The following is a 15,117-nucleotide window of genomic DNA, read 5'->3' on the forward strand; positions in this document are numbered from 1 at the left end:
AGTTGCATTATCTGAATATTTAGTGATTCCCCCCCCCCCCATAGGAATGTATCAGAATGAATGGAGACACCTGCAGAGCTTTTAAAAATATATTCAGTATTATAGTATAATATCACCTATAGAAAAAGTATAAGGCTTCTGTTATTTTTATTGGAAGGAGACTTTGATTTTTTAAAAGATTGAGAAACAACATAATTCAATGAGAATGACTTAGAGGTTACATAATCAAGATGTTCTATAAAAATTTTGAGTTCAATATAATGTTGAAATATTTTCAAAGTTTTACCAGGTGGAATATATAAACATGGAGCCTGGTATTTCATTATAACAGTTGAGGTTCTTTGAATACAATTTTTAGGATAGATGTAAGGAAAAAATTCTCTGCAAAAATTGAACAAGGGGGTGAAAAATGGCATATATATTTTTAAAATTATATCCCTGCTTTCGATCAGAAAGAACCCACCTTGCATTTATCCCCCAAAACCTTTTCCACCCACCAATAGCACATAGATAAATTTATATATATGGTTGACTCTTAATGCAGGAGTTAGGGGCACTCACCCCCTCCCCCTTACACACACAAACATACACACACAGTCCAATCCATGCATAACTTTTGACTCGCCAAAAGTTTAATTATTAATAGCTTACTGTTGATTGGAAGCCTTTGTGGCAATATAAATGACACATATTTTGAATGTTACATATATTATATACTATATTCTTAAAGTAAGCTAGAGAGGAGAAAATGTTATTATGAAAATAATTCTCTTCTACAAGGAAAATACACGTTTCCTGGCAAGAACTCTTGGCCAGAAAGTGATAAAGAATTAGAAAAACTTGACTAGAAAACTATTGTTAGAGGGAGTTGAATGATTACTTAAAATCTTGAAGTAAATCCCCAGGAACTAGAAAGAAAATTTATTTTTATACGCACTCTGTTTCCTCAGGTGTGGCAACTGACTTTGTTGGTCTTCAAAGTGAAGGTTGTTTGGTTTGGGTTTTTTTTTTTTGTTTTTTTTTTGTGTGTGTGATGGGTTTGTTTTTTTACGTACAAATTTGGAATTTTGCTCAATGAATAATAGATGCCTACAGGACTATATCATAAAGGCTTTTTAGCAGTATTTGCCTAGTGTTAGTAGAGATACGCTTCATGCTTTACCATTTGAATTTGCACACCAAGAACTCGGTGACTCTAATGAATTAATTTCCTCCCAAAAGATAACACACTAGGCAGAAATAGAAGCTTTAGTTTATAAGAACTTAAATGCAAACCATGAATGATATTCAAGGCTGTCATGCTCCCTTCAAAAGTTAAAAGCTTCCACAAGGACTGCCTTGACAAAGCAGTCAAAGTATTTCTGCAAACAACAATCTAGAAATTTACAGACATCTGTATTACAGTATTTTAATTGGTGGTGGGTGGCTTTTATAATTTTAGTCAGTGATTAAGGTTTCAGTAATGATAGCTGAATGTAACATACCACAATGGATTTCAACATTTAGTTGCATTTTAGTCTTGAATAATTTGTTTTCTGTTGTGAAAGAAAAATTAATTGTGTATGATAGATTTTTTCTTTTTTGGATTATAAAATTTTTAATTGGAGACTAAATTTAAAGTTCTTTCTAAATTTACCCCTCAAAACCTTTTCCACTCACCAATAGCACATAGATAAATTTATATATATGGTTGACTATTAATTGTCTAAATTGACAATTATTTCTATGTGGCTGGTTGTGCAGTGATCTGTGATCACTGGGGCAGTTATAATGTTGGTAATTAAAATACACGTAATAGCCATTTCTAGTCCAATAACTATCCTATTATTTTGTAGTGGCTGCTAACAATTTAGATATGTAACTGTTTTGAGTAGCATTATTTCCTTTACCATGCTGATGCACCAGTACAAAACAGAATTCCCAAAGAGAAAAGAGTTAAAAAGAGAAGAAATAACATTATTGCAACACTATAGTCTTATCCTTAATAGACTAGTTCATATCATCTGTAGTTTATTTGGAAAATTAATTTTTTTATCAGTAGTACAACATTGTAAATACAATATTAAGATGACCATTTCTGTACTGTTAAAAAAAAAAGCTACCTCAGGATCTTAGTTTTGTCCTGAGTATAATGTTAGTTACTAATAATTCAATGACCATTTTAAAAATAATTGTGCATATGTCTATGTATTTGTGTTATGCATGTGCGTATGTACATGTGTATGTGTATGGTCATTACTGTTTCAATGGCCTTTTAAAATAATTATGCATATATGTACATATATTATGTATAATTTTAATTATACATATATCCATTGGAACTACTTGCTACTACAGAGCAGAATTTAGATGATGAGTCTGTATTAGACATTATCAAAAAAGATTTAATACTACAAAAAGTTTTGTTTTAAAACGGTCTTTTTAATACATTTCCTACAGTATGGGCCCTGAGGACATTAAATTTTGTCGTTTGCCTTTTGTTTTTAAATAAGTCTAGAATTAAATTTCTAGTACTTTAGTTTCTCTAATAAGGAATAATATTGCCATTTTGTTACTGCTGATATTTTATATGCCTGGGTTTTCAGATTATACTTTTAAGTGTTTGTATTTCATGAATCAAAACGAAAGTTAGGTTGCACTGGCCCCAGGTATTGAGCCATCAGTAGACACAGTTAACACAGAACATTTCTAGTCTGCTTTCCCCCCAGATCTAAAGTAGGAAAGCACCACTATTGAATACAGTGATTTTGAGATTGAAGCTAAGTTCCTTTCCAGCTTATTCTAAATTCTTACCTTTGATTCAGGCCCTCTTGGACCTGACATGTGACTCCAGTTGGGACAGCTTGATAACAAACACTTAAAAGGCTTTTCTTTCCACTACCAATTAGAGCATATGCCATCTCTGAATTGAGCCATCTTGCTTTATCAGCAGGTTTCCTAATAGATCTGCCTCAATATTTGGTGGGGTTTCAGTCAGAATTGAAAATATTGTAAGTCAAAAATGTGTGTAATACGTCTAACCTACCAAATACCATAGCTTAGGCTAGCCTACCTTACATGTGGTTAAGAACATTTACGTTAGCCTGCATGGGGCAAAGTCCTCTAACACCAAGCCCATTTCATAATGAAGTGTTGAAGAAGATCTCACTTAATACATCGAGTACTGTACTGAAAGTAAAACAGAATGGTTTTAAGTATATGGGTTGTTTGGTGATAGCATGGCTGACTGGGAGCTACAGGTGGCTCCCGCTGCGCAGCACCACAAGAGAGGACTGTATAGCATATTGCTAGCCCAGGAAGGGATCCAAATTCAAAAATCAAATTATGGTTTCTACTGCATACGTATTGATTTTGCACCATCTCAATAAGTCGAACCATCAGAAGTTGGGGATTGTCAGTATTTGAAAACATTTTTTCCTATTAATCTTACTAGCTTCTCCAAGCATTTCACACAAGGAAGACTCTACTAAGGGTAGAAGCTGAATATACCACTGCTTCTCTTTACTGTTTCCTGAATTTAACTCTTCCTCCTTCTCTCAGCATAAATTAAAGCTGGGACGGACGAGAGGACGCACAGGGTATCATGCAATGGGGGCTTTGTGCAGAGTACAAATGCTGAACACTGGACCTTTGTGGGGTCCTGACTTCCTTTGTTTTATTGGGAAGGGTGTATGTAGGCTTTCTTTCCCCTTCCTTATTCTGATTTTGTCTCCCTTTATTTTTGTCTATCCAAGTTCAGTTTTTCTTATCCCACACCTGACTAAAGGGTAATAAGTAATAACTTCATCTCCTAGAAAAGACTCCTCCCTCACTCTCTTTCTCTCTTTTAGCAGTCCCCTTTTCTGGATTGTTCATCTTAATACAAAACATGAAACTATTCAAGTGAGGTGCAGCAGTAGAGGGGGGGTTTTCAGGATGCAAACTAAGTACAATTGTAAACAAAAAAAAACATTTTAGATACTGGTCAGCAAAGTGGACCTTAAAATATTAATCCCTTAAGGCATTTCATGATATTTCTCTAATACAAAAACCCTCCTGTTTGGATTTGTGGGTCTCATCCTGGCCTGTCATGCTTGCTTTCTTCCTGATGTAGCTCTTCTCTTGCTTCTGTCTTGTTGTTGTTGTTATAGTAAGCTCCACACTTAACATAGGACTTGAACTAATAATTTATGACCTCAAGATCAAGAGTCACATACTCTACTGACTGAGCCAGCCAGGCACCCTACTTCTGTCCTTCTTTTGACCCTAGAGAGAAAATTCTTGAATGGACCTCAGGTTCATCCCTGTTAGTCTATGCCACCTCTTCAGCCTCCTTTCTCACTGAATTGGGACAGCCACTCTCCTTCTGCCTTTGTACCTACATGCATGTTTTTGCCTGTTTTTCCATATTCTCCACATTGGGAAGACTTGGATTTTCTCCTTGGTCATGGATTGCTCTGGTCTCTCCTCTCTCCACTCTTGCTTCTAGCTGTTCTAGTCACTCTGCTCTTCTCTAATCCCCTGCAGCTTTCCATAGTTGTTTCTTTCATGCTTTTGCCACCCAGAGATCTTGAGACTGGTCAGATTTCATTCCTCCCCAACAACACAGCCCTTTGTTAATGCATTTGCACCTTTCTCCGCATCATGATCTTGTCCAAAGGTAGCTGTGTGCTCTGCTATTACTGTATTTAAAATGTGCAAAGCGCCCTCTGTATATTTTAATATATGAATCCTAAAAAAGGAATACCTTTTGAAAGAGATTATCTTATTTTGCCTATATCTTAATGCAGTCCATGCCTAATCAGTTGAGCTTAATGGATTTTGAGTTTTACTCCCAAGGTACACATATCGGAAAAAACTAAGACAATTAAGTTGGTTCTTTATCCCTATCTCCCAATTCTATTTAATTGAAGAATAGATACTCACTGTTGTCTATTACCTTTGCCACTAATTGAAAGTCTCTGATTATGTATAAGATATACTTCTACGTTTAACATCAATAGAAACTAAATTTTATCTCTTTTATAACCTCTATTGTTAAAATATAGAGAATAAACTATATGAGGCTGGAATTTATGCAGTAATTTAGTTGTATGTTTTGAAATACATTTCTTTTTCTTTTTTTAAGCTAGTCCCTAGATTATAGTTAATTCCATTTGATGCACAGGAGGTTGTTCTCTGGCAGCTTTCACCCAGCCTGCTAATGCTTTATTTACTAGGTGGGCTGCTGCAGTTTACATGTATTTCCTCTAAAATGCTTTATGCTTCATCAAAATGAAGCATTTCTTTAAAAATTAAAAGCTTAACCAACTGGAGAGAGTGAATATGAGTTGCATGTTTGCAATAAAGAATAAGTTAAAAAAATTTTCTTATTTGAGTATAGCTGATACACAGTATTACATTAGTTTCAGCTGTCCTGTATAGTGATTCACCTTCTCTGTAAATTATGCTACGCCCAGCTCACCACAAGTGTGGCTACCATCTGTCCTCTTACACTATTACGGTATCATTGACTGTGTTCCCTATGCTGTTCCCTTACCTTTTATTCCTATGACTTACTCCATAACTGAAACTCCCACTCCCCTTTGCCCATTTTGCCTATCTTTTCAACCCCTCGTCCCCTTGGCAGCCATCAGTTTGCTGTCCTGCATTTTTTTTTTTGTCCTGCATTTATAGGTCTGATTCTTTTTGTTTGTTTAGTCATTTGTTTTTTAAATTCCACACGAGTGAAGTTATATAGTACCTGTCATTCTCAGTCTGATTTACTTCACTCAGCATAATACCCTCTAGTTCCATCTGTGTTGTTGCAAATGGCATAATCCCGTCCTTTTAATGGCTGCATAATATTCCTCGGTGGGTATGTATGTATACATGCACACCACATTTTTCTTAGCCATTTGTCTACTGATGGACTCTTAAGTTGCTTCCATATCTTGGCTATTGTAAATAATGCAATAAACACAGGATGCACATATCTTTTTGATTTAGTGTTTTCATTTTCTTTGGGTAAATAACCAAAAGTGGATTTATTGGATCATATGGCATTTCAATTTTTAATTTTTTGGGGAACCTCCATGCTGTTTTTCACAGCATACTAATTTATAATCCCACCAGCAGTGTGCGAGAGTTCCCTGTTCTCCACATCCTTGCCAACACTTATTACTTCTTGCCTTTTTGATTTTAGCCATTCTGACAGGTATAAGGTGGTTTCAGTTTGTATTTCACTGAAAATTAATGATGTTGAGCATCTTTTTTTGTGTTTGTTGGTCATATGTTTGTTTTTGGAATAATGTCTACTTAGGTCCTCTTCTCATTTTTCAGATTGGAGTGGGGGCTTTTTGGTGTTAAGTTGTAAAAGTTCTTTATATGTTTTGGATATTAACTCCTTATTGGATATATAATTTGCAAATATCTTCTCCCATTCAGTAGGTTGCCTAATAAAAAGTAATTTTTTTTTCTTTTTTTTAAACAAATGTTCAAATCTCTTTATCAAATGTCTGTCTCAGAGAGTTTATACATTATTTTAGTGCCACTGCTTTCAAACTGGTATGCATAGAACTACATAAAACTACAGGACAAATATGCCACTTGTTCCTAGAGTGTCATTTTTATTTTAATGAGAGGTTTTTTTTTTTTTTTTTTTTTTTTTTTTTATGATAGTCACAGAGAGAGAGAGAGAGAGAGAGGCAGAGACACAGGCAGAGGGAGAAGCAGGCTCCATGCACCGGGAGCCCGATGTGGGATTCGATCCCGGGTCTCCAGGATCACGCCCTCGGCCAAAGGCAGGCACCAAACCGCTGCGCCACCCAGGGATCCCTTTATTTTTATATTACAAATAAAAGTGTATTAATCAAGTGACACTTTAGAGTTCACATGAATGTTCGAAGATAAAATGGGGATTTTGGAAAAACAGTTTGCTTGTGCCTGGTACTGAGTATGTCTTTATCCTTTTCTATTAGTAAGCTTACTTCATTTTATGAGAGAAGAAACAAGTTCAAGGACATCACCCTGAGTCAGGAGGAGAAAAGGCCTCCTCACTGCCCGTGTTCTTTTCCTTTTACTAGTGCTTCTTAAACTTTGCACTTCCTAGAGAACTTATGTAACCTGCCTGCCTTTTTTTTAATCCCCTACCTGTCTTGAAAAACCTCAGTTTTGAAAGATGCTACCTATCAAACTGCATCTGTTAGGTAAACTATTTTACTGTACTTGGAGTAATCAGAAACAAAAGCAACTGCAAGTTGGACTTCCTAATCAATCAATCATGACCTCATCAGTTGCCATGATGAATTGTTACAATTTGGCAAGGAAAGGCTATTTAGGGGCATATGGAGTGCTCGCTTCGGCAGTACATATACTAAAATAGGGGCATATGGAGACATTATATAAAGCCTTAGGAAGGAGTGAAGTTGGTTTACGGGCAGGCGTGTTAATACCTTTGTAGATCCTTCAAGGTCTGAGGAGCCCCCGGAGCAGTAAAGACCCAGGTTCTGAACCCAGTGCTCTTTTTTTTTTTTTTTTTTCCCAGTGCTCTTTAATCTGCTGCCTTGCTGCTTGAAATTAATCGTTTTTTTTTGGGGGGGGGGGTGCTAAAAAGAGAATGCCTGTCTTTCAAAATGACCATGTTGAATTCATGCCTTTATTACTTTTTGCTGTTTGCACCTAGATTGAATATGAAAGGAAAAAGAAAGAAGATGGAAAACGAGCTCGAGCTGATAAACAACACGTTTTAGACATGCTGTTTTCGGCATTTGAGAAACATCAGTATTATAATCTTAAGGACTTGGTGGACATCACAAAGCAGCCTGTGGTATGTACTTGCTCACAATGATCCTTTAAATATGTTCTACTTCATGTAGACGATGTTACTGAAGGAAGAGTGTCCTATAAGAAGCAGTTCGCATGCACCTATGCTGACGTCCGGGTTTATTTCCAACACTCAGAAAAGATGTCTTCATACTGATCATTGACATTAAGCCTAAAGTCTTTGTACTATTTCTGGTCTTTCTTTTGTTCCCCTACCACTCCCCCAGAACCACTCAACTTCTTTTATTTATTTGAAAATGTGCCCCCTAGAAGAAGTGCTTCTTAAGAGCCATACTGATCTGTCATGATGAGGGTGTTTATCCCTGTCTTGTGGGCTATTCTCTAATGGATTTTTTTTTAAGATTTTATTTATTCACGAGAGACACACAGAAAGAGAGGCAGAGACACAGCCAAAGGGAGAAGCAGGTTCCATGGAAGGAGTCCGACGTGGGACTCGATCCCTGGACCCCAGGATCATACCCTGAGCTGAAGGCAGACGCTTAACCACTGGGCCACCCAGGCGTCCCACTCTAATGGATTTTTAAAATTTAATCAGAATTTACTTACCATTAATATTAGGTCCTTTTAAACTTGAACTGTACTGCCCCTCGGCGCTTGTTGAGGTGGTGCTTGGGTTGGCTTGTTCACCATTTTTAAGGAAAAATTTATTAAATTGATATTTTAGAAAGTTTACGTTTGCTCTATAAATAATCAATTTTTTTAAAAAATCAGTTTTTATCCCTGCTCCAAACTTTTGTGCCTGTTTGCTAACAATCTGTTATTTCTAATCCATTTAAAACACTGGTAACAAGGGATCCAAATCCCTTTTCTCCAATCTCCGAGTCACATTTCCTTCTGTTTAACTTTCTTAATCGGATATTAGCAAAGCAGCTAATTGAATTATAACAGTGTTTATTTACAGAATTTTAAAAAATTAAATGGAATCTTTTATTTTCTGCCCTCTTATCTAGTTTTTTATTAGTTTGTCCACTTTGCTAGTATGCTCAAGAATATATGAATTCAACTCCTCCGTTTATTTCATTTTCTCTCATTGACCAGTATGTGACTTGCATAAACAATCAAGGAGTTAAAGTTACTCATCAAGGGCAAATAAGCCGATTTTTAAAAGGCCAAGCTCTGTAACTGATGTAAAGTCAGAAACAGGATATCCATTTAAAGGGTTGTTTTTATATGGTTTAAATTTGGGCTGTTAAGCCCTCCTTAATGTGAAATACCAGAAGAAGCCTATTATTTCTCCCCTGCAGTCTTTGATCTATCACCTTGAATTTGTTATGCCTAGTCTTCCTTTGTATTTTATCTGTAAAATAGAAGCATACATAGCATTTCCTTCAAAATTTAAACCATTCAGAACTTTACCTAATTGCTCCCTTTGAAACACCAGACTGCCAAGACCACTTTGAGCCCTGACACCTCGTTCTCTCGCATAGCAGCCATTTACCAGTGTTCCACGAACCATGCCTTCTGCTAAAAGTATCATTGAAAATCAGCCCTTGTTATAACCAAACCTCTGATGATTTCCTTGTGTGGTATCCACCCAATTTCTGGGCACGATCCAGGGAAGTTTATATTTAATTATTGATGATCCTTTCTAAATCAACAATCCCTACTCATGTCAGTCCAGCAGACCATTATTTAATTCAACTATGTAATCAAACAATTTGCATGCTTTTTAATAAAGCAAGTTAAAATTAACAGGAAAGCCTAGGCAAAGATTTGGGTGCCTTTGACTTTGAACCAATTGATGCCCATACTTCAAGTTCCCCAGCACTATATAATGCTCAGTAGGCAGTTTGATTTGCACAAAGTGGGCTCTCAATAAACAAAGCCATTGCAGCAATAAGGCAATGTTAACCTAACCCTCAAACTTTGTTTCCAGATAGATTTAAATAAAGGCATGAGCAGAAGTAATTTAAGCAAAATTTGGCTTCGGTAAGATACAAGAAGATAGACTTTTTTAAAGGATAAAATGGCTAGAAAATTTGACCTACTGATTATTTCTCCTGTCAAAAACCAAAATTCTGCTTATAAGTATATGCTTATACTTATACAGCCAGGGGTACCTGGCTGGCTCATTTGGTGGAGCCAAATGTGAGCCAATGTGATTCTTGATCTTGGAGTTGTGAGTTCAAGCCCTATGTTGAACATAGAGCTTACTTTAAAAAACAAAACAAAACAATCCCCGCCCCCCCCCCCCCCCACACACACACAAGTATATGCTATTATACATTTGTGAATTGGTTGAGACTCTTTCAGTTGCAGAGAATAGAAATTCAACTCAAACTAGCTTAAACAAAAATAGAATTTAGTTTAGGGCATGTGGATGGTGTCTGACTCTTAATTTTGGCTCAGGTCATGATCTCGGGGTCTGGGATCGAGCCCTGCAGAGCCTCACATAGGGCTGCCTGTTCAGTGGAGAGTTGGCTTCTCCCTCTCCCTCTGCACCCCCCTCCCCGACCATGTTCTCTCTTGCTAACTCTGCGCACGCTCTCTCTGGCTCTCTCTCTCAAATAAATAAGTAATCTTTAAAAAAATAAAATAACTATTTGAATTGTATTCCATCCTTACGGAAATTATCTCAGGAAAGAGATCATTTTCTTTGCAGTGGTCTCGGCACTAAAGAAAGCACGGCTCCGTGGATAAGTGTTCACAGCTTCCCAGTTTTTCTCTCTCACAGGAGAACTGAGATGCCAGAGGATAAGCCTGTTGGCAGAAGACCTTGTAGTTTCAGTTCCATATTGCAGCTTTATAGACGCATTCCTTCTAGAATGTCCCAAGACAGATATTTTAATTCCATCGTATTTCTAGTACATATGGACTGATACACAATTAGCCACTGTTTATTAAAAATATTACTTTACCCATCATAATTTGCTAATAAAAAATGGTGTTAATTTGTTGTTATGAACTAGATAGGTCTCCTCCACCCTCCCCTGCAATTTAAAATCTTAATTTTCAGGGGCACCTGGGTGATTCAGGGAGTTAAAAGCATCTGCCTTCTGCTCAGGTCCTGATCTCAGGGTCCTGGGATTGAGCCCCTCTACGGCCTCCCTGCTAACTGGAGAGTCTGCTCTTCTCCCTCTGCTCCCCACCCCCACTACTCATGCTCACTCTCTTGCTCTCTCTCAAATAAATAAAATTTTAAAAAATACACACACACATGTATTTTTTTCATTAAAATTCAGCAGATTTTAATATATTCACAGAGTTGTATGACCATCACCACAAAATCAATTTTAGAACATTTTCTTTTCTTTTCTTTTTAGAACATTTTCTTAAAGAAACTCTATACCTATTAGCAATTACTCCCCCTTCCCCAACACCTACCCTAGGCAAACACTGATTTTTTTTTTTTTTTAAAGATTTTATTTGTTTATTCATGAGAAACACACACACACAGAGGTAGAGATATAGGCAGAGGGAGAAGCAGGCCCCATGCAGGGAGCCCGGTGTGGGACTTGATCCCGGGGCCTCCAGGATCATGCCAAGTCAAAGGCAGATGCTTAACCGCTGAGCCACTGAGATGTCCTGGCAAACACTAATTTACTTTACTTTCTATCTGTGAAGATTTGCCTACTCTGGACATTTCATATACCTAGGAGCATAAAATATGTGATCTCTTATGACTAGGAGATTCTTTTCATCTAGGTATAATATTTTCAGATTTCATCCACATTGTGGCACCTATAGTATTTCATCACTTTTTATTACCAACTAGTATACTGTTACAGAGATACACAGCATTTTGTTTATGCATTCACTCATGGATGGACATTTGAGTTATTTCTGCTTTTTGGCTATTTTGAATAAAGTTGCTGTAAACATCTCTGTACAGGTTTTTACGTGAGCATAGTTTTTTATTTCTCTTTCAAGTGGAATTGCTCAGTCCCTTCATAACTGTTTAACCTGAGGAACTAACTGCCAGATTGTCATCAATCCTTTTTTAATCCTTAGCCACCAAGAGCTTTTATCTACTGTTGCTCTAAGGTAAAACTTTACTCTCTGTTCCAGATATTTTAAGGATGGATAATACTTCATCATTGGGAGTGCTAGCTAATTTACTGAAAATTCTCTTTTGGTAAAATATATACCTATGATCTCTGTGGTTGCCATTTAATTTTCTAGCAGTATTTTCAAATAGACTAATAACTATACCAATTAATGTCTTTTTATTTTTTGTACATTTGAAACTATGCTTCATACCTTCTGCAGTAATAGGTGGTTGCTATGGTTCTAAATGTAAGAATTCATATTTAAATTCCTTTTTATTGAATTTATAAATTGAAATTTGTTGATTTTTCTATTTTATTTTCAAAATTTTTTACTTAAATTCAACTTAACATAATTGTATTATCAGTTTGAGGTAAAATTCAGTGATTCATCAGTTGCATACAATGCCCAGTGCTCATTACTTCAAGAGCCCTCTGTAATGCCCATCACCCAGTTACCCCATCCCCCAGCCACCTCCCCTCCGACAACCTGTTTGTTCCCTATAATTAAGAATCTTTGAAGAAAAAAAAAAACACCTCTCATGGCTTGTCTCCGTCTGTTTTCATTTTATTTTTCCTTCCCTTCCCCTATGTTCATCTGAAAAGGATTTTAGGTTTTGCTACTGTTAAGTTTTGGACATTTATGATTGTATTTTCTTAATTAACAGTTTGAACATGAACTATGTATATATATACACTTTCCTAGTTGGAAGCCATCGTATTTCAACCTTGGAACATCTTGCAGTATTCCAAGGTTAAGTTATGTTTAGCATACAAATAAATACAGTTTAGAAAGCACATCTTTAAACAAATAAAGTTTGGGCCCAAAGGAGATGAACTTTGTTCATGTGATATATGCAAACATAGGACTCACTTGCCAGTGCTAGGCAGATAGAGTGTTACTAAGAGGGAGATAATACACCACCAGCACACAGATACTCATACAGTAATAAATTGCTCTTCTAGAATTTGGAGTAAGCCATAAGATAGGGCTTGTGCTTTGACCACTATACTACCTATCATTTCTTCTCAGAGTTTTACAAAGGGAGGAGCGCAACCAGTGTGAGCAGAGAGGATATGGGGGCAGGGTCTAGTAGGAAAATGGGGGTGAAGCCAGAAGGAAAAGAGGATAAAAATACTGACATGGCCCATGTCCTAGAGAATCCCCAACGTCCCCTTCCCTATCCTGTTTGCAGTTTTCTCAAAGGAGTGAAAACATATGTTGCCTTTGTTAGCAGCTTATGCGTAATGTGCACTTTGTTTTTTAATGAAAGAATTTTGTGCCTTGGAGCCACTAACATCTTTATCAGTAAGTCTTCTATTTTAATCACACAAATAATTTGAAATAATATTTTGAAATTATACAGACCTAATAATGGCCTTCTTGCCTTGGATCATTTTATAAAAAGCATAGAAGGGGGATCCCTGGGCGCCTGCCTTTGGCCCAGGACATGATCTTGGAGTCCCGGGATCAAGTCCCATGTCGGGCTCCCTGCATGGAGCCTGCTTCTCCCTCTGCCTGTGTCTGTGCCTCTCTTTCTCTCTCTCTCTGTCTCTCACGAATAAATAAGTAAAATCTTTAAAAAAAAATAAATTAAAAAAAATTTTTTAAGAAGCATGGAAGGACTTCCCTTTGGTGACTAGCATTAACCAGTGCCATCTTTGCTATGGATTGCATATTGTTTATTCAGTCTAACCTTTCTGGGCAGATTTTGTGACTAGACATCTATTAGGGTCATATTATTTGCTCACTTAAAGTATTAATACTTGGTGATCAGCTCTTTGTCAAAGATACATGTTTTTGACCAATTTCTAGGAATTTAGACATAGTAAATTTATTACATATATATATAATGCTTAACTGAAATTCCTGGTTTGAGGCAGCCTGGGTGGCTCAGCGGTTTAGCGCCGCCTTCAGTTCAGGGCCTGATTCTGGAGACTTGGGATCGAGTCCCACGTCTGGCTCCCTGCATGGAGCCTGCTTCTCCCTCTGCCTGTGTCTCTACCTCTCTCTCTCTCTCTCTCTCTCTCTCTCTCTCTCTCTTTCTTTCTCTCTCTCTCTCTCTCTCTGTGTGTGTTTCTCATGAAAAATAAAATCTTTAAAAAAAATGAAATTCCTGGTTTGAGAATTGGTTAGCATAGCAGTAGAGAAAAAGATGATATGAGAAATGGTGGGGGTGGAGGGAGGGAAGGAATGAAGGAGAAAGAGAAAGACTCCAGTAGTAGGCTAGTGTGCCTTGCAACTCTACATAGACTTGTCATGATTTGTGGATCGGGGGTGTTAGGAATTTGATCTGTGGATTTCTGGCTTTTGGGCCACCACAGTGTTATCTTGACCCACAAATGTGCAAATCACATCCTAATCACTTCACCTGTTTGGTCCAGTATTTGCTTTGCCTTTTCCTTCCAAAGAAGCAGTAATGTTCTATCCCTTTTTTCTCTGCAGTTCAGACTTGCTGTAAATACTCTCCCACACATCCCTTTGATGAAGGGTTGCTGGACCTGAGCCAGTTTCTTTCAGATCTTGTTCTGCAGCACTGCACATAGCAGTAATGAGAAATCTCTCCAATCCTGTGTCACATAAAGGTGATCTACTGAGTTCTAGAATCCTTTATTTAAAATGCAGGTGGTCAAGCAAAAGATTAAATTGGAAAGTCAGTGTTTAGTATGAGAGGAGAAGAACTAGTATCTCCTGATCTCTGCACAGAATTGCTGTTCAATTCAAAGGATGAAATATACATCCTCCAAACCTCAGATCACGACTCCAGCTGGGTTAAGTGCCCCTTCTCAGTGTTCCCATAATATCCTGTGTATATTGTCCTTATCACTGTGCTTTATGATTGCCTGCTTCTGTGCCTTTGCCTCCCACTCACATGCCCTAATCTTAAACTGTAAACTCTTGAGGATGAAGATGGACTGTGTTGCTACTCCACCTGGCCCATTGTAGGTTCTAAAATAAATATTTGGGAATATATGAATTTTTATAAAGGGAAAGTTAGATTACCAATTGATCTTCAATCCTGTTAGAATCTTTAAAATCTTTTCTTCAGCTGGCTTTGTCCCCAACAATATTTTATCACTATAATACAGACTCTTAGTAATGAATGTCATTCAGATTCAGGTAATACGGTTTAATCAGTCAACTTGTATTTCTCAAACTGGGTCACTGCCCTATAACTTAATTAGAGCCTGAGTTCTTAAAATGAAAAGAACTAGGGTTCGAGTAGTTTAGTCCTGTGGACCTTCTAAGTGATCTTACCTCAAGCACCTCCCCCACCAAATCCCCTTAGTTCCCTTTTTTACTCTTCAACATACCCTGTCTTTTCAG

The 15,117-nt window shown here is 37.1% G+C and overlaps 1 protein-coding gene across 1 annotated transcript in view; it reads left to right on the forward strand.

The window, feature by feature from the left end:
* GTF2F2 (general transcription factor IIF subunit 2) overlaps positions 1-15,117 on the forward strand; it is a 147,112-nt gene that overhangs the window by 127,949 nt on the left and 4,046 nt on the right. Inside the window, exon 7 of the mRNA XM_041731188.1 lies at positions 7,643-7,786. Within this exon, the coding sequence (XP_041587122.1) occupies positions 7,643-7,786 (144 nt within the window). The remainder of the gene's footprint in view (positions 1-7,642; positions 7,787-15,117) is intronic.

Source organism: Vulpes lagopus, chromosome 16 (assembly GCF_018345385.1).
Source record: "Vulpes lagopus strain Blue_001 chromosome 16, ASM1834538v1, whole genome shotgun sequence".
NCBI lineage: Eukaryota > Metazoa > Chordata > Mammalia > Carnivora > Canidae > Vulpes > Vulpes lagopus.